Genomic DNA, 27,438 nt, shown 5'->3' with positions numbered 1-27,438 from the left:
CGACACTCGCGCCGCGTCACTACTACTCACTAAAACGATTTGCTCGCAATCGCATCACCGGAGTATTATCCCATCATCACACTAAAAATCGACGCTTTTCCGGTTTCGATGCTTTTGGTTAATTCGGTGGTTGATTATAAGTAATTTACATATTTAATTTGGACGAAGTGTATGGATTGTATTTGAGTGGTTGGTGATGGTCCGTGGGACTGTATCGAGTAGAGTATGAGGTGTGCGGTGTACCGGTGAGCACGGTGAGCACAGTGGCGACGCAGGGCGGCATGGGCGGCGCGGGCGGCGGCTGGGCGCGCGAGGCGCCGGCGCTGCTGAGCACGGCGCTGCTGCTGGGCGGCGCGCTGCCCGAGCGCCCGGCCGCGCCGCTCTTCACCATCGACAGCATCCTGGCGCCGCGCCCGCACCCGCCGCTGCCGCCGCTGCAGCTGCAGCACCTCGCGCACTCGCCGTTCCATAGAGCACATGACCTCTTTGGTACGTTTGCCAACTCATTAGGTAAACATTGACGTTATTATTTTGCTTGGGATAAAGACTAACGCGTGAAAAACGCAAACCTAAACCTAAAGAACCTACTCAGCTAACATTTCTCAAAAGGCTTAACTGCAGGCTATGATGCAGTGTGCACCTAGTTATATCTTCCCTTCTTAATCCATAGGAAACGGTAGTCGATTGCAATCTGCAGATTTTATTCCATTTTCTTATTTGAGGTAGGGTTCATTTAAAAACTATTCTAGCAACCTACGCTTAATATGTGAATACTTAATACTTCTTAGTTTTTCCAAAATTTTGATAGAAACTGTCATTGCCTTTAATATTTTTCTGATCATTGTTATTTTTTCACTCCTTAAAAAAACGATTTATACTTCAAAACTCACACTACATAGTTGTGTAATTTCTGTTATTTAATTTGGACTGTAAAATCTTACCAGTGGAAAGTAAACATTTTAACGAGGCCCTATTTGAACCATTCAAATTTTTAACTGAAAAAAGTCTGTAAAACCTTATTTTTGATATTTTTTTCCTAACCAACAACAATAACCTTTATGGTAATGTCATATACTTCCTTCTTGAATTCTGTTGTAATTACATCTTTGTACCTTACAAAACCAAAAGGTCTATTGTATTTAATTAAAATAGTAAATTTTTACATTATTGCTATGTCACAATTATTTGAAATGTACAGAATGTGATGAGATTATGTACAGAAATTGAAATATGTAAATATTATAAATGTTGTAAATATTCCTCCTTTTAAAATATTTGCCAAACTATAATCTTTGTGCTACGAGCTACAACCGTCGCGCTACGAACAAATTTGCTACGGCGTAGTTACTAACAGATAGCTTTTTCGTATTTGTACCGTTTTTTTTTTCATAAAATGTAACATATAAGTACATTTGTAAAATACTGATGGCGTGACGCATCCGATTTAAGGATATAGGCATTGGAAGTCTGAAGAAAATGATTAAGATGTTTCAACCAAAAAATATCGATTTGAAAAAGAAAGATTTCAACGCGCGATGCCATTAAGAACTAATTGCATTTGCCTAATAGTTCAATTCAAAGGTTAATATAATATAGCGATAAAAATGATAGATAAAGACTCTAAGTTTATATTGAATATCATAACTGTAACTTAAAGGATCCATTAAAAAATATGTATAAAAAAAACTGCTTCTTAGATTTTATCCAACATTCTAAAGTTTTACAAAGTAAAGTGTTCCTAGGTTAGTTTTATAAAGCAAAATGTAGCTAAGTTAATAAAAAGTTCAGAAGTAGACATGGCAAGCTATTATCAAGAAATAAAAATCGGTCAAGTGCAAGTGGTAACAAAAATACATCATCTGTGAATATTTCGATTACTTTACTACGGTTTTTGAGCCAATGCCTGACAGTAAACAGACAGACAAGTCAGTTACCATTGCCTACGTTTTCTCCTAATCTGCAAAATTGTTTAAAATATGAAATGTATGAAACCTGGACTCACATATAAGTTTTTTTTTTTGCTATTATCACTAAAATAGATTCAATACTTCGGCGAGGTGCACCATTTGACTAAGACGATAACTGACGCACTTTTCGGAAATCAAACCGCCGATGTCCAAAAGGTAACAAGCACAACCCTGCATGCATAGGCAAGAACGTTCATTTCCATGCAATTTTTTACTTTATATGGAAATACGAGCTATGACGACACAGATTTTCACATGAAGCTGTAGGTATTCCTTGTTTTGCTTATGTTATCAATAAAAATTAAAACATTTTTTCCATCACAGCGATAAATAACTAAAATAAAGGAATTTATTTTTACCCCTCTCAAATTCAAAAAGGGTAGTATTTAAACGCAAATCAAAAAATATCCTTTTTCTATGCAATAAGATTCCGAATTCCCATCAAAATTACTGATTGCACAGCAAAATATTCAACTCAAAATATCACTAAACACACTACAATTTATTTTCGCAGCGTACAGCGATTTTTCCTAAAGCAAAAGCTTTTTCATCAATGCACAGCTAATAATCTTAATGCACATTATACATGTTAACTCTTTTTCTTTTAAATATAGCTTCTATTTTTATATTATTTACAGCAGTTTTTCTGAATAAAACAGCTTTTTATTAGTCACAGTCATCTTATTATTTATTAATTACGGCATAATGAGATCAGCAAAAAAATATTAAATTAAATACAAAATTGTAATTTATTGAATTATTTATAAGCGTTCACGCTTCCTTTTTTGCCCAATAGGCAACATTTTTAGCTTCTGCAGGTGGCGCCACGTACTTGAGTCGGATCGCAAGTCCGATGATATGCTTGCACATAATGCACATACATACTATAGTTCTTAAAAAAAATGGGGCTGGTGCATTGTCAGTCATTGTCAGTATTTCCTTTTAGCATACATTTCATATAAGTAGTCATTAAAAGGCTACTACTATAATATCATATTTCAGAATGTTTATAGTCAGAATCATCTTTTGGCATAGTTTTGGAATTTTTATTTTCCTGTAAGAAGCATGCAAACAAGCCTGAAGCATACAAGCAGGCATGCAGCATGTAAGCAGGCATGCAACATGGAAGTAAGCATGCAACATGCAGCAAGCATGGCTTCTGTCACGGCTCCGGCGCTGCGGGGCTCCGGCGGTCCCATGCGAGCTTATCGTCGCAGATGATTTTCACGCTCACCACCGCAGCTTCGGCTTACTGGCCGGCAGAGCCGGCCAGCCTCAACCGCGTCGGCGAGCGTTAAAACTACCTGCTCCTCAGCTCGCATGGGACCGCCTCGCCCCTCCGCGCCTACGCGGTTTTGAATTGCACTCTAGCTAGGGGTAGGCAAACAAGACTACGTGGAGTCGGTTTTGCAGCGATTCGTTTTCGTTACTAGCTTCAATTTTTAATACAATGTTTTTTAATTGAACTCTATCTTACTCGCTCGCGCCACTCTGCACTCCAGTGATGAAAAAGCGCGCGAAGCCGCGAACCTTTTCAGTTAATTTGTTCTGGTTTTAGAAATAATGCAATGTGACAGGATTTTTTTGTTATAATAATCATTAAATTGGCCGAGCATGGCTTCTTGAAAATTAAGACAAATATGATGAATAGGTTTTGTTGTACTTACTGGTTAATATGCGACTGGGATAGTTATTTTGCTATGAAATATGGAAAATTTGCTGTGCAGTCAGTATTAATGCTATGTATGTAGTATTTTTGTACAAGAATAAATTTAACTGTATTGCATTATAATAAAAAAAGCAATGTCATATTGATGTATCATTTCGAATTATCTGCAGTTTGAGTTTTGTTAAACATTTAGTTTATTTGTAGTGAATTAAGTTATTTGATGTAAAAAAGAATATAAATGATGAGTATTTATTGATAGGCGATTATTTATTTGATATGCAATTTATAATATCCCATTCAAAAACACCTTGGATGCTTTATATAAAAGACTAGCTTCTGAAAACAGTTTCACCCACGATGGGAACCTTTGCACAAACCCGTATAAATAGAAGCCTATATAGCGTTCCTCGATAAATGGGCTATCTAACACTGAAAGATTTTTTAAATCGGACCAGTAATTCCTGAGAAAATTTTATAACATAGTATAGATTATATGTCCATGTCTATGTCCAGCAGAGGACTGCGATAGGCTGATGATGATGATGATGATAGATTAATAAAATAATAGAATTCATAAAAAGTGATAATATCAAAACCATGAAAGAACATAAGAATATCTCAGGAAATAGTTGATAACAATTTTTACCATGTTTTATGTTTTTCAAATCCTTCCTTCGACGCCTTAGAGTGAAAACCTCGTAACTGAACTGAAACTGAACTGAAGTGAAAAAAAACTTTCTTGGAAGAAGGAGTACGATGTGGTTTGGAGGTATTCTTCCTAGAAACGTATTAAAATAAATTTTTAACTGGGTAAAAGGCACAGAAATACTTTATTGTTAACTTGATTAGGTTATAGTAATATAATAATAATTAGCAACAGAAAACTGCATCTACACTGACGTGTTGTTGAATTATTTTACAAGGTCTTATTTAAGTTGTAATGTGTATAAAATGCATGTTGGAGCACGTTGATGTTGGTTCTGCGCCTGATCTCTGTCCGCTTATGTCGGATCTCTGTCGTGAGTGAAGGAATAGTGAGTGCACTATAATATGTCCTGGGCAGTTGGCTAATCTCCTTACATGAGAACAGCCGCCGTGGCCGACAATTGGCTATGGCCTTATCATTTCTTCTTGGACGCGATGTTGTCTTCTATTGTCTTTTCTTGCAATTGGGTAGCTATTGTTTTGAAACAGATCATTGATTTTTCATGCAGTTATTTGGATGAATCGTCATTCTCAATCCAATATGACGGCTGAACGACGCTGACGGCAAGATGGTGGACCAATTGTTTTTAAACCATTCAAACATTATGTGTGTGAAATGAAAAGGTTTGCTGACAATAATTCCAAAAATATGTGACGATACTCTTAAATGGTTGACTTCTGAAACTTGAAAATCAATTCTCATGCAAATATAATAATCGATTGAGTTAAGATTTGCTGTAGACGTTCGCTTTGCATGCTTTTATGGCATTACATTTGAAAAAAAAAAGATAAAATGACAATATAAATAAACAGAAAAGTCGTTGACTCAACTTATATCATATAAAAGCTTGCCGCAAGATTTAATGTAAATATAAGTACCTATATGATATACTTAACAAGTAGATTAAATAATATAAACGCTTATAATAAAACTCAGTACTCATAATACGAGTAGAACTACGTAGATACAATCTTGCGACGGTTAATGTTTTGGTTTAAAGTCGTGCATATCCCAATCCTAAACACGATCATAATTATTTAAAGAAGAATGGCGAAAATGGACCCACATGATTTAAAGATCATTTATTTGCAAATCTATATGAATTTAAATAACAAGTTTGGTAGAGAATTATATAAAAAATATTGAGTTTTTAGCTCATGGGAATTAAAAGTTAGAAATAAAATAAATCTATTAAAAAATAGATAACATGCAGTTTGCGAACGCATCGTGTGTCACGGATTACGTTCCTATCTTCATAGTTAATTATTAAGTAGATTCATCGCGGTACACTTGTGGACGTCTACGTTTGGCAGTTATTATTTTCTTGTATTTTTTACTTAAAACAGCAACAATGAATAAACAAAGTACACATTTAGTAAATAATAATTACAACGCTAGCATGTAGGTATGTTGTATTGCTAACCTTTTTTGTGCGAACGAAAATTGGAACGTTTGTGGCTAGAGGCTGCTGTCAGTGCTGTGTTCTGTCATTCCATGTTTGGTTATGTTTTCAACGGCTAACTTATGATTTCAATGCGATTTTGTGGATTACTTTTTGACGACTTGGCTTTCTATTTGGACTGGATATTCTGCATAACGACTACCGTATTTATCTTTAGATTCCGATGTGCAAAATGCGTTGTGCCAATTTCCAATTACGCATTGCACGATTACGAAGACATCGTGTATTGGATGAAAATGCTCAGATAATTGAGAAAGTGCAGAGATAGATTTATCCGCGGTATAAATTCATTATCCTTTTCCTTCTATTTTGTGATAAAAAGTAAATAAAAGATGTTTTTAATAATGCGTATATTGTTTCATTTAGTAAACATGTTTTTATGTAATAGTTTAACACCTATATGTTTTTACCCACACTGCTGCGGCACGCTGCGCTAACGTAACGACACTACAATAAAATTGTGCGACTTCTCCACTGCGGCGCAGAAGTCGCACAATTGTACATAACTGCAGTAACGCGGTGCATGCGACGGGCACCTGCAGAGCTAATGCTGCGTATGCATTAACCCTCAAGAGTCAAGGGTGACAAATCAACATCGAGCTTTGCTAGGCTGTGCTATGTTGGTCAACTAAACAGAGCTTGCCTCGCACAGCGCCGCACAGCATGGTTTGTTTGTATCCTCATTAAAATATTAGAGACGGCCGAGTTAAAAAAACAGCACAGTCCAGCACAGCTCGATGTTGATTTGTCACCCCTACACTGATGCCGTGACAACGCGACGCCTGCACAACGTAGGTAGTCGCGGCGTCTGCGCTGCCCACACTTTTATCGGATGCCTACGCTGAACAAACAGTAAAGGCGATCTTTAAGACATCGTTCATCTATAGTTTAAACCAGGTCACCAAGTTCCTAGTTCACAAATATTCTTTTCGTTTTAAGATTTTTAGGTTATAATCTTCTACCTTGCATAACTTTTTTCTTCCAACTTTTGGAACTCATTATCCATTTGCTTTTTTGTTAGTTTTGTATAGATCTACAAGTAGTACTAAGTTTCAATTATGTACGAATCTTATATCAATGGGTCCCAGTTTACATACAAGTTCGCCATTCTTCTTTCTCATATAATACGAATAAATCAGCACAAATACTAGTATGTTAGGTATAAGTAGATACATACATAGACCTTTTTAATACATGTAAACTATTTTGCTACAGTGGGGCATTATTCAGAATTGTTTAAGTATATCTTCAAGCTTTTTTGCAAGTTTTACATTTATCAGGTTTAATAATTTAATATAACTTGATGGTAGTCGACGAAATAAATGAAAACACTATCGAACGAGTATGTGACTATCTTGGTGACCACATTTAATTGTTTGTACATGAGACTTGTCTGCCTTATTGCCTGATTGAGAATGAATTCTAAAACATCTTTTTTAAAAAATTTTCAGACACCTATTACTTTTTGTGAGTAACTAGTCTCTTTAACATGTTATCTATGGACTACTTAGGCCATTCTTTTGTCGGTGAAGTTGGGCTTTATTGCTCTGGTGCGAAAAAATTGTTCACATATTTATTTGTTAATGAATCTAGGATTTTGAATTGTTTTTTCACACTTTTTAGGCGATTCTCTATATTCTATGTTAAGCAAATAAATATTATAGGTACGTCAATATGCTATCTCAAAGGCAGGATCTATTTGAAAAAAAATCTCAGTAAATTGAAATTATAAACAACATTTCACTAAAATACATGAACCATACATAGGGCTGCCATTTCGAATATCGCCAAACCCGGACAAACATTAAAAAAACCCGGACATTTGTTGTAAATCGCATTTTTTCCCTAGATGAGTCCGAATTTTGATAGGTCAGACAAAAACATGTTTAAAATAAAAATACAAATAACTGTAAAGTGAAGTTGCCGCGAGCGAAGCGAGTGCGAAAATTTTTGAGTTTTAGGACACTTCGACTTCTGCAGCAAATGCTTATCTATTTGACATTTTAAAAGGTTAAACTTCCATACAAGGCAAGCAATCTCATGTAGGTAGGTATATTATGTTTTCAACTCGTAGTTGATGAAGGCGAGGCAGGCTAGGAATTGGTTTGGTTGGTGGATTTAACGATTGTTATTGAAAAACCTGTTTGACTTCTTATCCTCTCAAATCGAGTGATCGTCCTCTGAAATCTGTATATCTGTGTATCTGTATAGCATTGGCGTGGGCGCTCTGCGGTGCCACTGAGCCCGCGGCGCCCGGGTTATTCGAATACCCTGCACCATAGGCTAAGACGGCCCTGTGAAAAATGTCCGGGTTTTCCCCGGACACTTCTTGAAACCCCGCCCGGACGGCCCCCGGACGGATGGCAGCCCTAACCATACATGACCATGAATTTTGAATATTTTGATGCCTACAGCAAAGATTTCTTGTAATCTTATAATTTCTTGTAAATAAAAAATATATCTCAAAAGCAAAACAAAAGATATCAAGAAAATAAGGTGTCTTTTCTATTTATAAAATTCAGACAGTGATCTTGCACATACTTATTTTTGTGGCTATATTAAAAGTATTAGTTGTTTCAAATGAGTAAAAAATATTTTTGGTATTCAAAACAATCTTGTATTCCTAAAAGTTTTCTACTGTATATACTTTAGCGGTAAACCGCAAGATATCGTCGGTGAGAGCCTCGGGCGTCCCTCCTATACACACCGCAAAGAGGGTGAAGACGGCTTATCTCAATTAAAATCTTTTTTCCATCATCCAACCGAACATTTTAAAATTTCAAAATATCCCCAGGGTTTGGTGAATCGTTGCCATAACAAAAACAAACTTTTATTTTCTTTTATTTTGGATGTTGAACTAAAATCAGCTTTTAATAACTCAATCTTAAGCGTATCGAAGTATAAATAGTAGATGACTTGGGTCGAATAATAAATCCAAAAAGTTATGCCATATTACAAATACTACATTCAGGATTTAGATGACTTTGCGAATATATCTGTCACACGCCTACCAAAGTTTCTTTTTTATTATAACACGATGACACGATAAGTCAGCTATTCATGTTCCGTGATTAAATACCTCCCATAAACATGATTAACTCTAAACTTCTGTTTATTAATACTATTAAATAGGTACTTTGACACAATAATTAATTTGAATTGCTCCCTTCGGAACCCTCTTTGAGGGTGCTTGTCAAATTAATTCACAATTAGGGGTCAAACATTAATTGCTCATATTGTCTAGTTGCAGTCGTAGGTTGCAATAATTTCGTATTAAACTATCAGTGGTTAGGTTTTAAGCTTGGGTGCAATACAATTTTGTGATCACTTTAATTACATTGCGATCTAATACAAATACTTTTGGACACTAAGTTCCCAAGTTAATCCAACAAAGTAAAAAAATGCTTTTCAGGTCTAACATAACATGAAATCTACAAATTAGGCCTGGGCGCAATCAACAATTATTTTATCTTAATCATAAATTATGAGAACAACTGTTTTCTGACGTACATATTATTTAGTTCGAGTTGGAATCTGATAAAGCGAGACTATGCTTCCAGGTTGTTACGTAGCTTATAAAAATAACACAGCACGAGTATTCATTGTATTCAAAATCGATAGGGCTTAGGCGGGCGGTCGGAGGTGCTGCGGCAGCGCGTGTGGAATCCCGCCGCTAGCGCCTTAGCAACGTGCCGCCGGCCTTAAAAGCTTTTATATTCCTTTAAGAAATAATACAGTGTAATGCCTCTCACATTTCCGGCACAGTACGAAAATATTCAATTTTTATTCGTGGCGCTAATATTTTGAACGGGTCGCTTATGGAGTGCGGCCCGGGGGAGCCATGAGGGCTCTAAGCTCAGATCTTCACGCATCGCCTGCTCGAACGCGTATTAGCACTGATACGTGGTGACGCTTACAATTTTTAAGTACAGACTTCTTTTAAACATATTCAAATTTAAAAAAAGGACTTGTGGATGCCATATTTACAATGATAAGTCCGAATAATGTATTAGTATATTTCCAAGAAAGCCTTGCCGTAATAAGAAAATGAAATGTCACTAATTAAGTTCCTTCAAAATAATTATTTTTGTCTATATACCAAGGTAGAACAAATTGAACTCACTTGGGAAGAGGGTTACACATCTGCATGAGATCTGACAATTTATCAATAGTTTTAATTTTTTCATAATGACAGATTGTGCCTGTTTTACTCTTACAACCCAGTTACCGTGTTACAAGAAGACACTTGTCACATTTTCGGGAGACTAGGTAGCTAGTAGTCCTATCAACATTCCTTTTGAGACATAGAGCATGTAAGCATTAATAATGATAAATATGTTAATTATTATAAATTGTTTTTGCACTTTGCCGGAATAAGAGGAGGTTCTCAGTTTGTCGAGATCTCCGAACCTAATAATACTATCCCTGAGTAACATAGCCTACATATTATATCGATACGAGAAGCAGTTTGCAGTTGTTCAAACAGCCAGTCCTAAAGACAGCAGTAGCTGATGAAAGAATATTTCTGTGCAGGTGTGAGCGGCAGCGCGGTGTCCAACGCAGGCGGGTACGCGGGACTATACGGTGGGTACGCGGCAGCAGCACTGGCCGGGCTTGCGGGCCCGCCACCCAAGCGCAAGCGACGACACCGCACCATCTTCACGGAGGAGCAGCTCGAACAGCTGGAGAGCACCTTCGACAAGACACACTACCCTGATGTGGTGCTTAGAGAACAGCTCGCCCTGCGGGTTGATTTGAAAGAAGAGAGAGTTGAGGTATGTCTTTATGGCGCCGGGTGTCGCGAGATGACTCCCGGCCACCGTAGGCGTGGGTCTGTGGGCGGTGAGTTCGGGTGGCTCATCGTCCCTCTGTCTTCCTAGACGACAGACCCGTGTCGACGGCGCGCGTTGTTCCACGCGCTCCTCAAAGAGACGTCAGCAACCCCAGCGGGGCCCAGCAGGGCCAAGGCCTGCCGGGGCTGCGGGTTGTTCGAAAGAGATACCGCGGCCCTGGTACATAAAAGGCCTATGACGGAACACGACGATTTTAGTCAGTAAGAGTCTGACACTCCCTCACCGCTGCTAACCCACAGCGGGAGGGGTCATTTGATGATTTTACGTCGATAAAAAAAAAAAGGTATGTCTTTATATGTTTATTAATTTTTCATCCCACCATCTCGGAAAGAGTAGTTTTACCCTTTGATATCTGAGCGCAAAAGCCGTTTTTATCCTCTAGAGCGGCAAAGTGATTTGAATTTAGAACATCGTGTGCAATACTCCATTTGTGACAATCTTGATAAGACTTTTCAAACAAATACATATTAAACAAATAAAATACTGCTTAAAATAATTATTCAATTAATCAAGTAATTTTTATTATTGTTTTTACATAGATTTTTAACCTTGTTTCATTTTTAAACTGAGTTTTCAAATAAATGAACTTTAATAGGTTCTTCTTTTTAATTTGATACTCATATGTGCGCGCCATTTTGTTTTTTTTAATTTAGTAATTTCCTCGATGAGGTGGGATGAAAAGTTACGTGTTGCACTCGAGTGCAAAGATTTTTCACCTTGTGCTCTTTTGATTCCCTCGCTATCGCTCAGGCAGGATTCTAATTATTGAAACACTCGCTACGCTCCCTTCGCTTGCTCGGTCATCAAAATTGAGCCCGCAGTTAAAAAGCAACTTTGCACTCTTGTATAACAAATAACTATTGTTTACGTGAGATTTACTTACTCATAAGTAGTAAGAACTATTTTCGCATCATCTACATAGTTTTAACTAGTTGATTTTTACTAAACTTCTACAGAATTTTTGATGTGTTTTTGCTAAAGTAATTCATTGCAAACAAGACGTGAAAAGATATGACTTTTTATCATTAAGGTAATACAAACGATTTTGTTCTTACGGGTAACTATGTACACTACCAAGGTGGACGTTAAAAACATCGATACGTTACAATTTATTTCATTAGTCAAATGTTTTGGCTACAGTTTGACTGCTTGTTTTACTCGATTCAACGAACAGACCAAATTGAAATATACAATTGTTTCACTATTTTCCTCCAAACAAAGTTAAATAGAAAATCTACTTAGTTCATAATGCCAACATAAAACCGTATTTTTATTCCTTTGTTGTATAAGGCTTCATGTTAAGTAATAAAGAGGTTTTTTACTAAGAAAGTATAAACGTTTGACACTTTCCTTTTATCGAAATCGCTGCCAAAAATATTTTTAAGTTCGGTATGTTTTTGTGGTTTTTTCATGAATGATTTCACGATGGTTCTAAATTCATTTATATATTGGATTTCAATTTGACGAGATGTTAAGAAGATAGCTCAATACATATAAGTTAGTTAAAGACAGTTACCTAAATCAATCACAGTACAGTAGGTACTACCGAAGCATACACCGCTTTCCTGAAATGAAATAATTATATTATCTCGTTTATTAATCTGATAAAAACGCGTTGGAATATAAAACATATGATAAAAAATGTATGTTGCTTAAAGTCTAATAAGCTAAGTAACATTAACAATACCGAACAAGTATCCCTTAATTCACTGCGTTTAAAAATATACAAATAGAGTTTCCCTTAATCCTTCTTTACCCTAAAAAACGCGTCTGCGGCGCCCATGGGTTGGTATGTGACGCTGCCTAACAAGTGACGAGATTAACGGGGCGTAACGTTTAGTAGTAGCGAAGGGCCAACGTGTCAACAATGATGACGAGACATGTTCTACACACCACCGTTGTGGGTGGTCGACGATTTACTATGCATCTACTTCTCAATTTTCTCTCCATAGTGACGCAATTAAAAATGTAGTTTGCTGCAGTTTTATATTTTAGTAGAGATATTAAGAAATAGAGGTGATAAAAAGAAATAGCCTGCTTTCTACTTTCTGAGCTATGTTTCAAAATGTCAACATTATCATATTATTGGAAGTAGGTATTGATCGCTGAAAGCATCATAAACTACGTCTTCAAAATCGGTGTGAAAAAATTGTATCATAAGTTGCCAGCTCGATTGCACAAGATTAGTTTAAAATCCCGTGTATAGGTAGTAGAACACAGAGTAGTTTGTATAGAGTTGGTGATGTTGAAAGTAAGTCAGGATATGTTTGTGGGCCGGCTGCCGGCCACCGGGCAGGCTACCGGTGTTGTGTGCCGACCACTTGACGGCGTGCCACCCAGCCGGACGGCACTGTTTGCTCCGCCACTCATCTTATCCGGCCACGGACTGCGCAAATCCAAATGACATTCTGTACTTCTTAACTTTCGAAGGTCCAATGAATTCATCATCAAGTGTTTGCTCAATGTTATGTCCATGTGAATGATTCGGTTAATGGCATAGTTTGCTCAGTAATTTTTTTCTCTTCAATTTCCTTAAACCTTTACTTATAGTATAGTACGAGTATACTATCTATTATAACTTTATAGTACTGTAAAAAACATTTTCTTTGCTACTAGATAATATTGAGGATTTTAGTTTCAGTTGATTTTTAAGCCCCTACAGCCTTTACATTTATGTAGTTACTGTGAGGATCAACCAGTCGTTACCGATTTCAATTTACAGTTCAATTGTTTCACAAATATACATTTTTAATGACATATCGATGATCATTAATTGTTGGCCTTAATTGGCAAAAGATCAGTACGTAGAATAAATAAGTAATTTAAATAACTTGTATGGCTTGTCAGGCTGAGAGCTACGGTCTACATGTGAAATTTGCTTTAGTGTAAACTTTTTATTAAGGAATCCATAGTAAATCACCGCGGGCGGGTAGAGTTTTCAACCGAGTAGAATTTTGCCTCAGGGCAAATAAAAAGGGACGCCCGACGCGGGTGAGACGGGAGCCGCGAAAATTAATCTGAGTTAATTAAATTTGATTTATTTATGCTGCCCCGGTCGGAGCGAAGGGAACGATAAAAGCACAACAATACGACTAATGAGGGTCACTTTTACGGCTTTTTCCCGGATAACAGAGTTTTTTTTCCGATTTGCGTAACTTACAACTTCGGTAATCAACCAAAGTTATTCTTTATGCGAAGCTGCTGTTTTCATTTATCACTGGCCAGATTGAATTTGTTGAAGGATAAGTTGTTTTCAAATTCAAACTTTTTACAATGAAGCCATAGATGTGCCGAGTAGCAATTGTTTCGTCTGAATAATATTGATACCAGCGAATTAAAAAACATTTAAATAGAAACAATTATATATTTTAGTCGAAGTTGTTGCTAGGCTACTTCTTGTGTAATTAGATAAATAGGAAGCGCTTTTGTCTGGATATACTTATTTGGAAATGGTAATCGATAGGGATTAATTAAAAGGTCTACATCGAGGTTAGGTATGTCAGGCTGAATGGGTAGATCATATTTAATTTAAAACTAACGTTTCCAATAGCCAAGACCAATTTTGTTTGTAGAGTATATTTTGTTATTTGTTTATGATAAAGAATATGAATATAGTTATCTGTGTGATTAAGTTTAAATCAAGTGCACAACAACGATGAATCTCGAATGTTACTTATCTATCTATTAATATTACTATTTATGTAGCCTTAAACCTTTTGCACGAAGTCTTTTTATTTTGCGCTTTTATAAGTTCAGCCCTTTCATTGCGATTGTTTGTAGGAAGGTTACCTACTTAAAGTCAAATAGGTAAAGACTTTTAAAATAAATAAATATACCTACCTACCAATTGATAGCACAAAAAAGAAATTCAACATTTACTAAAGCAATATAAGAAAATCGTTGAATAAATAAAAATACATCGCACAAAGAATAAAAGCTAACTCTGAAAAGCGCGATACATCATTAAAACAACTATAACAACATATTATTGTGCAATATTGTATACCTACCGTATGTATACGCGTTGTGTGTCGGTACAATGTGCTCGCAGATACAACAAAAGTGTGAGTTGTTGAGGCAATACACTCATTTCGTTGTTGCCCCTGTTATTTGCGCAGCGGCAATTGGAAATTGCATTATTAAAACGCTTTTTAGGCATCACAACACTTGCTCGAAATCGAGCGCTCGCTCGCCGCTTTTGATTCGGCGTTTTTTGTTTCCACCATTAATTGATGCAGTGAACTGGGCAAGTTTTAAATATTTTAACGTTACAATAGAAAACCTCGGGCAATTCTAGCCATGAGAATAGTTAAGGAGCGATCATCACTCATCAGTTACACTGGATAATGCTGAATGTTAGTGTTTTATATGGAAAGAAAGCTTGTCGTTAATGAGATTCAGTCAGCTCGTAGACAAATAGGCCGATTTGGCTTTCTGTAGGGTCTCGGGCACTTCGTGTAACCTAAAAAGCGACCATACCTAACAGCATTTTTATTTAACCACATAAGTATTTAAAATGAATGTTGGACAGGCGCGTAATCAGTCCTAAGACACAATATCTATACATATAATAAAATGATAGGAAAGTCAAAACTGTACATTTAATATTTTTTTAAAAGAATACTTGGGGGGTGATCTATTATCGATTCTGAACCCAAATATATAGTTTTTAGAATTTTTGTCTGTTTGTCTGTTTGTCTGTATGTTTGTTTGTCTGTTTGTCTGTATGTTTGGTCTCACTGAACTCGAAAAGTACTGCATAGATTTACATCAAATTTTGCATGAATATTACCTGGGGGCCGGTTCAACATATAGAATATATATTATCACGCTATCACCTACGGGGGATGAGCAATGAACGATAATTTCTGTTAACGTTTCTGCAACAGCGGGTGCAATAATGACACATATTTGAATGTTGAACTTTGTAAGTTTATCGGCCTATTATCAATCTTTACATAGAAAATAACGCTTTTATAAGTAATTTGACCAAAAAACTGAATTTAAAGAAATGATATCCTAAAATTATAGATGAAGAAAATCATGCAGAAACAGATGTGCCATAAAACTGGTAGTAGGTAAAATATCAATGAAAACAGACTTCACTTTGTCATGGTATGTTCTTACTTTCAAGAAAAAATTATATGACAACGTGTGTATTTCGCTACTATAAAAACACTACAAGAAATATCAGCGCATCATCAGGGACATTTTTATAATTCTTTCACCATTAGAAAGCTACATTATCTGCGAGCAACATAGGTTATATTTTATCCCGGTGCGGGCAGTAGTTCCCATGGGAAGCGGCACCCACGTCCCGAAGAAATTATGAACTTCCCCACATGCTTAAAAACTCTACATATGTTGTTTTGACATAATATATAAGCTATACCTCTCATAAACATGAATATCCATTCATTTCATCCAATAACAAACATGCATTACACTGAAAGTGCATTGCGAGTCTAAGATTTTATTATTTAAAAAAAAAAAACATTGTAATTAATATTCAAACATCCTTAAAAATAAGTTCCTGGTTTTAATATGTTACATTATTTTGAATTCACTTACATATAAATAGAAGGTCCTTATTAATATACTTTTTGAGTAATGAAGAATGTAGGCAAAATACGACCGAAAACATTGTGTCACTTCTAAAATTAACATCAATGGGAATAACTAACTGTCACAATACGTCAACGAGATGTCAACAGAAGACAAGAGTTCGTTCGTTCTGAAAACGTACAAATTACGCGTCGCAGGCCAGAGACATACTTGCTTTCAACTTCTGATCACAAATCATCGAGCTAAGAATTATATCACAAATACACCGTTCACAATTACGAACAGTCACAGTCAGACTCACGGACTGAGTCTAAAAAAACACCTTTTATATAGCTACGTTTATATCATTTATATTATTCAGTTACAAAGACAGAATTACTATCAAACGTGTTTTCGCTAAATGTTCTATTAGTTTTTGCAAACATACATTCCCAACTCTGATCTCATGGAGGTGGCGCCCGGGTGTCACCACTGTGCGGACTGTGCGACCTATCGCACCCGGCCCCGGTTTAAACCATGATCTGGAGCGAGAAGAAATGGGATGACAAAGAATGAGGCGGTGGAGCGACTGAAAATTCCCAACTCTCATCCCAGCCACTGCGGTAAGACACCACGAAAGCCGGATGTCGAGAGACGACTCCCGGCCACCGTAGGCGTGAGCGATTAATTTTGAGTGGGTCATCGACCTTCCGGCTTCTGGGAGACCCGTTATTTCACGCGCCCTTCAAGGAGATTCAGCAAACCCCTGTGAGGCCCACTAGGGCCAAAGCCTAACACTCCCTCACGCTGCTCAAACTGATGGCTGAGAATTACGTAACTTTCCAGGATGCCATTCAACGTGTTGCAAATGCCCAGGCCTTTGGGAGCTTGGTAATCCTTTTCTCCACCTTAACTTGAGTTTTGTGGTACAAGAACAAATTGGAATAGTAATGAATTAGGTCATCTTCATCACGTATTTACCAACTCTTAATGTTCATCATGCACACCCGCTTCTCTAACTTTATTGAAGGATCACTAAAATTGTTTCAGTTAGTTTAACTACGCTACTATAGCCCGTTGACAAACCTTTTAATATCAATTCTGTAGAAGTGTGAATATCGAATGTGTAATATATCGAATTTCCGTTTGTGCATTGCACAAAAACCAACGTTATGATTTTCGAGAAGTCAAAAGAGTCGGTCGGCTAAGAATTATATTCATCGTTGGTTAATTGAATACATTTTCAGAAACCACAATAACAGTAGGAACCAAAGCGAATGATCGCTTCATAGAGCTCTGATTTTCTCGAGGCGATCAAGTTCTGGCCTGTTCGCTCATCAGATCTTTGAAAGCGGTTCGATGATAATATACTGTTGTCCTGTTTACCTACGTGTGACACATGATATGGTATTTAAACGTCCTCCGCAAGAGAGCGAACGTTTGTGCTATTTATAAAGACGAAATTTTACCGTTGTGCAGTAGTGACACACAGCACGTATGTTTCTTCTGATCTCAGAAAATATACAAATGACAATGATTGATCAACCTGTGCTGCTGCTAAGTAGTAATCCTAATTTTACTTTTATGTAAAAGAATACACCTACGCTACGGCTTATGTAGTATTTTGACAATTCCAAATTGCCCACGCAGACGAAGTCGCGGGCAACAGCTAGTTTTAAATAAATAGACTTCAGTCCCGTAGTCTTTCTAATATTAAAATTAGAAAGCATAGTTCATGAGGAATTGTGTTTTTATCCAACCTTGGTTGACTTGACATTATTCCGCAAGGTTTGTTGAAGAAAAACTCTATGTCAATATTGTACGAAGAATGGCGGCTGAGCAAACGAAAAGACAACGAAGGGTGGTTTGCAATCTTCCACTGTACCGTAGACGTACAACTCTTTACACAAATTAATTATTAAGTGAGGTGTAATCTAGTTGTCTCCGAAGAGTGCTCGCGGAGCCGCCGCCGCTGTCGCCGCGGGCTATGTTGATCTTACGCTGCCACTGTCTGATTAACTGAATGGCTTATACCTATTCACTTATAACTCCGAGATTTATGTTTTCTGACGATATTCATAATTAAACCATAATAATACGCCCCACACAATTTGCTGTTTCCATTATAATAATATTAGTTGCTTTATCTTGTACGTTCATATGAGTTTTCGCACTTCTATTGTAGCCGTCTCGCGTAGTAGCCACGTAGCTGCTGCGTAGTATTGGCGTAGTCTCGGCGTAGCCCTTACGTAGCAGCTGCGTAGGCCTATGGTAATTTATCGTTTTTCAGTGCAGACGTTATAATATTACGATAGAGTTAACAATTTTTTTTAAATTCATATTTATATTGTTGTGGGAGCCTTACCAAAATTACAAAAATATAAGTATTGTATTTTGTATCTACAAAACTGAATTGCAATAAATGACGACAGTCATGAATATTATTAGGAAATATATAATACTGATATTCATACATAATGCCCCCAATTAAATTGTTTAGAATGTTTCTGACTCTGATAAGCTTAAAAAGCTCTGATAAATATATACATTTTTATTTATTTTATTTATTTATATATTCTATAAACATATTTATGGATAATATAATATAGTGTCTAGCGAGGAAAAAATAAAATAAAAATCCTTTCTTAGAAAAAACTTTTTTTTTCATGCAGTTCTTCGACATAAGATTCTGCGATAATTTGTATGAAAGTTAAAAGATCCAGCATTCGCAATGATATTGACGTAGTGTCGCTCGTGTGCGAGCAGATGACACAAATGGAAGAACATCCCTACACAGCGATGAACAAGAAAAAGTGGGCGTGACGCTCCGCCCAGCGGGGCCCGGCAGCGGGGCCCGGCCACGCTTTCTTGTGATCTGCAGCCTCCCCCCGGCAGGACTTATCTCCTAATAGGTAGCTACAATAAAACAGATACGCTAGCAATGTGTTACTAAGTAATAAAGCGCCGCCATTTTGTCCTGTGCTTCCGTGTCGCCTGAAAGCAATAACGCCTTTATGAGCTGAGCAGCGATCCGGCATCAAGTGATCAAAGAGCTCGTCCTGTTTCATTTTACGCTTGTTGCTCTTCTTTCATTGTCAAACGAAACAGTGATAACACAATCTTTCAATTCTTTTTGTAGGAACCGAGTACATTCGCTGTTCAAATAACTCGTGTACCTATTTGTCGAGGTTCGTTAATATAATATACGTTTTTTATTCTAAATAGTTATTAATTTGCAGAACAATTTTGAACAGTAACAAAAAAAAATATATCATTTATATACAATCACCCTTTCAAAAGTTTTCATTGTTTTTCAAATCCTTTTATTGAAACTATGGACACTTAGTTTTGAAACACTTTAACGCGTGCAAGAAACATAAGTTTTACATCAGGCGCTGCTAGCGCACAACTGAATAATAAACGTTTTACTAAATAAAATTAAATTATTCAATAGGCTGTACCGACTCATCGTCGGTGTCATCCATTATGCAAGCTATTTACTATGTCATACAAAATATATGAAATCTAGTACCAAAATTTAAATCCTTATGAATCCATAAAAGGATTACAAATAGAATAGAACAACATTCTGACCTCATGAAGAGTAATGTACAAACATTGACATTTCCATGCTTAAGCTTTCCTTCTCCAGACAAAAAAAAACACAATTCCCTTAAAACTTGTATTCAAAACACTTTTCCTCCTATCGTTAAGCCAACAATCCATATGTTTTAATACAGATACAACATGATTAATCGTAATTATAATTTAACCCATAACGTTAAATATTATAATTAAAATAAACGATTTAACGCATAAAAGGCTCCCTAAAACTGTTATCAATTAACTGATTATTTTGCGCTCGTTGAATGTAACAGTGCGGTCACATCAGCGAGTGAAGTATCACTCTATTATTTATAGACGCGTTCGATACGCAATACAAATTATTGTTTTCAAAGTATAACGTTTAGGGGAGCGTTGTTTGCAGAACGACCCTCTGGGACTCCCCACGGGCTAGCGCGGCTCAACGAATTTCACATTTACTTATGAAGCTTTAAGTGTTATTTTGTAAGGCTATCGCTGGGATGAAATACTTTTTCGCTTTGCAAAGGTATTGTGGTACTATTAAAGCAATCTTTTGACAATTGAATTTCGGTTCGAGTGGCGCGCATAGCGCAGTTACGACTTTACGGCACAGAGCGATGGCATGGGTGTTTGCGTGCGGTAATTGATACAAAGTGACAGACACGAGGGGATACTTTTTCAGCCTCCGGCCGTGGAGAGGAGTAATGTTTTGACATCAACCGAAAAGAGATGGGTGTGATTTGAAGTGCCCTTTGTGGAATTATAGTCGCGGATGGCGTCTTTAATATTGACTAATGCATTTCGTTGCTAATGGGGAAATGGAATACGACAGGTGCGAGGGCTTTAACGATGCTTGGGATTAAAAAAATAATGAATTTTATTAGTCTGTTTGATGTCACTCTGCAATTGTTTGATGTAAATCTACCAATGCTTGATGTGTCATATTTAACTGGCTACAGGTCTACTAACTGTAAACTTTTAATAAATTGGACAGAGCGAGAAGGGGGTGAAAATGAGAATTATATTTACCTAGAGTTATGCTCCGTTCTATTGTAATGTTTGGAAATATTTTAGTGCCTATTTAAACCTTAAGCGTGGAGATTAAAAACACATTATTATTTTGAAACAGATAATCTACTTTAACTTTTGGATTGATTAATTTAGTTCCACGATACAAATATCTAGATCTTAAGCGCGAGCGTCTACTTACCTAGATATGCAAATTAAATCGACATTAAAGTATCAAGGGCGGATCAGGCGGTCCATTAATAAATCAGTTCGCTAAAACCGTAATTGTAATCTCAAACAAGGCGGAGGGAACGCGGTGTTTGTTCTAACAACATTATTACAATAAGTTTGGGTTCGGTTCGCCGCCGCTCCGCCGCGCCGCCGCCGCGCCGCGCCCGCCTCGCGCTGCGCCCGTCGCGATCCCATCCGCGCAGTTCACACGATGTAAGCGGTGCCGCGGTTCACCGTTGCAAACCTTAAACATACATTACATATTTATATTTTATAGCATCATGCACCGCTTGTTTCAGTATTTTTGCGGTCAGCCTTCATTCACCAATAAATACATGAGTTTGATAAAGTCACACAGACAGCGATGAACAAAAGATTTATTTGTCTAAATCTTCCTCAGTAGTACCTACAATGTGAAGCTCTAGTCGTAGTTATAGTCTTTAGTACCTATTCAATCCAACACGATTGATCATTCCATTAACTACTCACTTATCTGATTCCGATTAAATGTATCTATTAGTGAAGTCGGTAAAGTGCGTCTGGTAATAGGAAGACTACTAACAGTTTGCCACACATGCCCCTATTATATTTTATGCGGAGGGATAACTCTCCTACTGTTAGTTCTTATCTTTTTAGGTACTGTAAGCAAAAGCCTATTAGTTTAAACTCGTAAAACTGATTTGATCTACATTGTTCATAAAGACTTCCTTGACCGAATTTGCCATTTTCTGAAAATTGGTTTATTCTCGCCTAAAATACCAGAAAATATTTAAGTCTGTTGTTATAGTTAAAGATTTTCTTCTAAATTATCTAGATTTGTTAGATATTTTTTAACTGTCCCATGAATACGTATTTATACTTTGGAATATAATAAAAGTTTTACTTTACTCACAGTCTTTGAATGTTTTCATTGTATAATTCGTAAAATTAATCTTGTTATCACTTTAATTCCAAACGTTTAATATGAATCTCATTATTTCCATTGGTGGTAACTTACCAAAGCCCTTTTATTATATTCGTATCTTTACATTAGAAAAATAAGCTACGGGCGATTAGATTATGTTGGTAAGGTTTTCCTACAATTCCGAATCGATACATCCATCCTCCTCCGAGCCTTTTCCCAATCATGTTGGGGTCGGCTTCCAGTCTAACCGGATTCAGCTGAGTACCAGTGCTTTACAAGAAGCGACTGCCTATCTGACCTCCTCAACCCAGTAACCCGGGCAACCCGATACCCCTTGGTTAGACTGGTGTCAGACTTTCTGGCTTCTGACTACCCGTAACGACTGCCAAGGATGTTCACTGACAGCCGACAATTGAATTTGACAATTGACAATTCCGAATCGATACGCTAAAAGAATTTAAAGAATTTAAATTACCTAATTACCTATGTAATTTTTGATCTAAGCTTGGATTCTGTTCTTGTTATATAAATCAACAGGTAACTGTGAAGATCTAAGGGGGAGACCTATGTTCAGCAGTGGACGTCCTATGGCTGAGATGATGATGATGATGTAAATAAATATCGATGTTAAAAATAGCATGTATTCTGTAGGTAAATTCGTCTCTTAACTGGTGACGTGTCATTGGGCTATTTCGTTGGAAGCCACTTTCAAAATCATCGAGTGTCTCTATGGCTTGAGAAAAATGTCATGATGGCAAAATGCGTGAAGTGTTGTTGGTGTAATGTTACACCGGGGTGCGTGTGATGAGTCTCACATGTTTATACAATATGCAATGTGGCAAATACATTAACATAGCTTTTAATATGCTAGGGCAATATTAAAGTATTTCTTAAATACAACAAAAATCTATCTTTCTTTAAATTACATACTATGTAATATCGGTAACGGTGAAAGTTAAAGTAAGTTTTCCTATAATAGGTTGCGTTAGGCGTCGAAAAAATCATTTCTATTACATCTTATGTAATAAGACTTGATTCAATTATTTATAGCTCTGGCTTTTAGGCTTTACAATTAACATTATCTCTTAGAACTGCACTGTCTATAACTAGTTATATTGCCGGCAAGGTGTCTTGCTCATTGCTAGTGCTGGGGTGCACGGGGAGGGCGTCGAGGCGTGGTGCACACGCCGCGGGCTGCGCCCCGCCCTGCCGTCTCATCTGTTTGTCTTCCCACACGACATATTCTGCCAAGCCACAGTGTACACTCATCATCAACCATCACTTATACTTGTACACTCGGCTACAAATATTATGAGCCGAGAAATAGTTATGTTGAGGCGACTTTGGTATCGACTCTTCACTTGTAATCAATAGTCATATCAATCCGGAGTCGTAAATTATAACAGTTACTCTTTATGTTATTTAAACTGGCAGTCGACCCTAACGTACTTAGTTGGCTAGGCAAAGTATTAAAAGGCTAGACAGATGACGATTTATACATATATGGTAATTTGTTATACTTACTGTATTTTTATGTAGTCGTTACTACTTACTTGATATGCAGTTCAGGCACGATGTAGATTAGCAGTCTATTTAATTGAGAGGTAATCCAATAATGTTTTATTATTAATTTATTATGCGACGGCTCGTGAGTACTCCTCAATTAAAATTAACTCCCACGTTTAATTAATACATAATACGATCATGAATTTAATATGGAACGTTACTTGTTATACAGTCACGCATATACTTAGTTTACATGCATAATTAAATTAGTAACGAAGATGACATTTAATTTCATTTAATATAAGGAAATAATACACCTACAAACAATGCAACGTTTCTATGAGTACTTTTAATCTAACAGCTCGTAGTACCTTTAGGTAAATTAACTACAAAAGCCTACAATTAACTCTGAAGACTGCAAATAGGTACCTAGAAAACTAAAAACGCAATCATTGATCTGTGCGTAGTTATTGGTGCACTCAACAAGTAAGCATCAACATTTAAATGTTTCATCTAATTATGATAACGTTATAACCCGGTAGTTAGCTTCAATACAATGTTTGTGTTCAGCAGAATGAACATTACCGGCAAAATTACCGCATTGATATTATGCATGCATGATGCCAGTACGCTGCAGCACTGGCATACAATAGAATTTGGGAATTCTCCACGCTCTCAATGGAATTAAAACAATGGGGAATATCAAACTTCTCATGTAAGCTATGACTATAAGCCTCCGAGTTTCCGCTTCGCTTAATGAAGCTAATCTATTTTAATCTAGGTGTAGCCACATTAACAATGGCTTTGGTTAGAGTTTCTATACTGTAACCAAAGCATTCATATTGATTTAGCCTAATCACGAATGCAATATGATTCTATGAAATCTAAAAATAAGGTTGAGTATTTTGAGGGACAAATACAGCAATTTTATCAAGTACAAGACTTGGTTTTCTGAGAACCGAAGTTTAGCTGTATGAAGTAAGTAGTTTTCTTAGGACGTTTTGGTAAAAAAAAAGCTCGGAAGATAGAGATATTTTTAGCCTTAAGGTAGCCCATTGCATACCTATTGTATAAACTGCTCAAATAAGTATCGCTTAATAAATTATTATTACTAGGTATGTTCTGCACCAAAACATATCAGCTTCAAAAATAAATATCGACTATTGTCCATTCCCTGAGTGTATATCACACAAACGGATAAGTACCTAACTCACTTAACGCTGTGCAGAGAACAGGGGAACTTTTATTGCGAAAAATGAACTCATCGGCTGCAATGAAAACAGCAAACGAGTTAAACCAAACACAATCAGCAGTACACAAAAGAACATCGGGCTAATCTTGTTGTGGGTGAGGAATGACAAAGGAGTCGGGTGCGAACTCCACGAGCGAGTGTAAGGAGTCGGAGCCCCGGAGTCTGGCGGTGGCAGCGGCCATATTTGCCGCTCGAGTGGCGCCCAATGAGCGGGGCGCGGGCGGACGACACCAAAACCCCGTCACTCTTTCATCGAAAGTTAATGGGACCTTTGTCGGCCGCCGACCGACTCTTGTAATGCAATTAACTCCGACAATGGTGCTATCGTTAACGAATTAATTTTAAAGGTTCCTACTGAATAAGCTCAGGGTGCCCCTTTTAAAATGTAGATTTTGTTTGGTACTCGTGAATTATCCGCTGAGGGATCACTTTGTTTCTTTAGATGGTTTTTAATGATTATTTTTATGAAATTATTGGGCTAGTTAAAATTTGTTACGAATATTTTATTAGGTATTTATTAACTTTAAGACAGACTTGTTAATTAATAACTGTTAATATACTGACGTAACACCTGTCCGCAAGATTTGAAGTATGTTGAGTGATGTTGAGACCTTATTTTTGACGTTAAAATTATTTTTTGCGAATTTTATGTTTATCTGATGAATTATTTAAATATCATTGGTTTATGAAATGTTATAAGAATTCGTTTCGCTACGCCTGCGTTTACACGCATGATCGTTTGTAATAAATAGTTCTATTATACTGACTTATTTAAATTGATATTCAACATCAATGAACGGCAATGTTGTAAAAGAGATGAGTTTGGCGGAAGGCCGGTCCAGTGTTGTGACGGCGAGGTGCTACAATGGGCTGACCAGCCGGCCAGGCGGCGACCACCCGCAGTCTGGGAACATCTCGCACTTGTGCCGACCCACTCGTCTGGAAGTGAGCCAGCCCTTCTCTACCGGGAAATATCAATGATACCTCAACAACAATACTAGCTTTACGTTTTTTTTTACTATTATGCAGTTCAGTAGCTCAACCAATGTTTGCTACAAAATTGGGTCGTTCCAATTGTCCGTAGATAACACAGTGTAACTTAGTATAACAATCAATTGATCTACGCGATTTGGTACGGATATGTTGATGGGTTCGTATTTAGCTACCGTTCTCAATAGCTCAATATTTAAGAATCCTTTGAGTTATGATATCATACCGTGTATTTGAGTCTTTGTCCTCAAAGTAGAAAAAACATTTCATTCAATTTCTGAACCCACACAAAAACGGATTTAGATAATACTTTCCTACGCATAAGACTAAAATAAGTTGATACACTTTGTAGAAGTAGGTAATAAGTACTTAGTCATTCAACATTAGTATATTCTTTTAAAATTAAGACTCTCAATTTATTCCTATTTGGATCGCGAAAGGCCATCAGTTGCATAACCATATTGAAGTACCTACATACCTATTGTGCTGTTTTATTTAGGTGTTATCATAGTGCTACGTCAAACTGGGGTCACTTGAGAAAAATTTTATAGGCACCTAGTAGTAGGTATAGGTTATACAGGTAACCTCTCACAATGCGTGCTAAAGTGCACAAAATTTTTCTGCTGCAATTATTGAACTTTCGTTTTGTTGTCAGGTCTGGTTCAAGAATCGTCGAGCGAAATGGCGCAAGCAGAAACGCGAGGAGCAGGAGCGGCTCCGTAAGCTGCAGGAGGAGCGAGCATGCGGCCGGGCTCCGCTGCTGGCGCGGCCGCCGCTCTCGCCGGCGCACTCACCCGCGCACGCGCCACCAGCGCCGCCCACGCCGCGCCCCTACTCTGACGACTCTGACTCCGACCTAGAGGTGGCCTAAATACTAAACCACCACCTAACAGAACATTTGCGGGCTAATGTCCCTATAGACTAACAATGTACTTTTCAGTAGACAAGTGTTTAAAGGTGCAATTTCAAGTGTTTTCAGTCCTTCTAAACTCAGTGCGAGAACGACAGTGAACTATGGTGTTGTGAAACTAATCATTCGGACTGGTAGTTATTTAAAACGTGAATGAATTATATGTAACTCAACTTACTTGCCTATACATAGGAAAATTATAACTTATCGCGTATTAAGAATGTATAATGTTTAGAAGTTAATATATTATGTGTATATTATGTATGGTACCATAGGTAGAATCAGTGCTTCGAAATCCTCTTGGAAAAACATTTTCTTTTACTCTAGATAAGAAATTCAATTATTATGTAGATGTATTGCACACATAACTACGACAATTTGCGATCTATCCCTCGATGTTCTTATCTAACTGATATAGTAAAGAAATAAAAATATATCCCGTTCTGAAACTCTAAATAAATGTTTAGCAACGTGTATTCTGAAGTGATGTAAAGATAGGTTATCTGACAAAAAACAGTTTTGCATCAAATAGTTGATAGCCCCCGCTTCTACAGAAACCAAGATTACTTTCATACTTTTAACTTAGCACCTATCCTTTTCTAATGTACCTAGGTACACAATATGCATTATTATATTATTTTGGTGTAAAGTGTAAGTGATATTATTTGAATTCGCACATTGTATATTACCGATTAATCAAGAATGTTACATGTTGTTTTATAGGTGCAACAAATTAGGAAATCTTGACTATGCTTATTGAAATAGTGCTTACGTGCTTAAACGTAACATAATTGTGGTTTCTCTATGTAGATAAAAAGTAATTAAATCCTTAATTACACAATATACCTAAT

The 27,438-nt window shown here is 36.9% G+C and overlaps 1 protein-coding gene across 2 annotated transcripts; it reads left to right on the top strand.

Annotated features, from left to right (window-relative positions):
• LOC110371657 (homeobox protein goosecoid) lies at window positions 1–27,438 on the top strand. Of its 2 annotated transcripts, none has more exons than XM_049840547.2 (3): window positions 1–489; window positions 10,338–10,579; window positions 26,333–27,438. In XM_049840547.2, the coding sequence occupies exons 1-3, from the start codon at window positions 282–284 to the stop codon at window positions 26,546–26,548; spliced, it is 666 nt and encodes a 221-aa protein (XP_049696504.1). In that variant the 5' UTR covers window positions 1–281; the 3' UTR covers window positions 26,549–27,438. The 2 variants fall into 2 exon arrangements, with proteins under 2 accessions (XP_049696504.1, XP_049696503.1); XM_049840546.2 differs by having other exon boundaries at window positions 1–510.

Source organism: Helicoverpa armigera, chromosome 13, assembly GCF_030705265.1.
Source record: "Helicoverpa armigera isolate CAAS_96S chromosome 13, ASM3070526v1, whole genome shotgun sequence".
Lineage (NCBI taxonomy): Eukaryota > Metazoa > Arthropoda > Insecta > Lepidoptera > Noctuidae > Helicoverpa > Helicoverpa armigera.
Note: the sequence above shows the minus strand (reverse complement) of the source record. Positions and strands in the feature narration are given on the sequence as shown.

What these genes read in the sequence shown, in the direction of transcription:
- LOC110371657 (XM_049840546.2), top strand. Translation starts at nt 282, where the DNA reads ATGGGCGGCGCGGGCGGCGGCTGGGCGCGCGAGGCGCCGGCGCTGCTG. An exon ending in TACGTTTGCCAACTCATTAG is followed by an intron (nt 511 to 10,337) that starts GTAAACATTGAC and finishes ATTTCTGTGCAG; the next exon opens with GTGTGAGCGGCAGCGCGGTG. An exon ending in TGAAAGAAGAGAGAGTTGAG is followed by an intron (nt 10,580 to 26,332) that starts GTATGTCTTTAT and finishes TTTTGTTGTCAG; the next exon opens with GTCTGGTTCAAGAATCGTCG.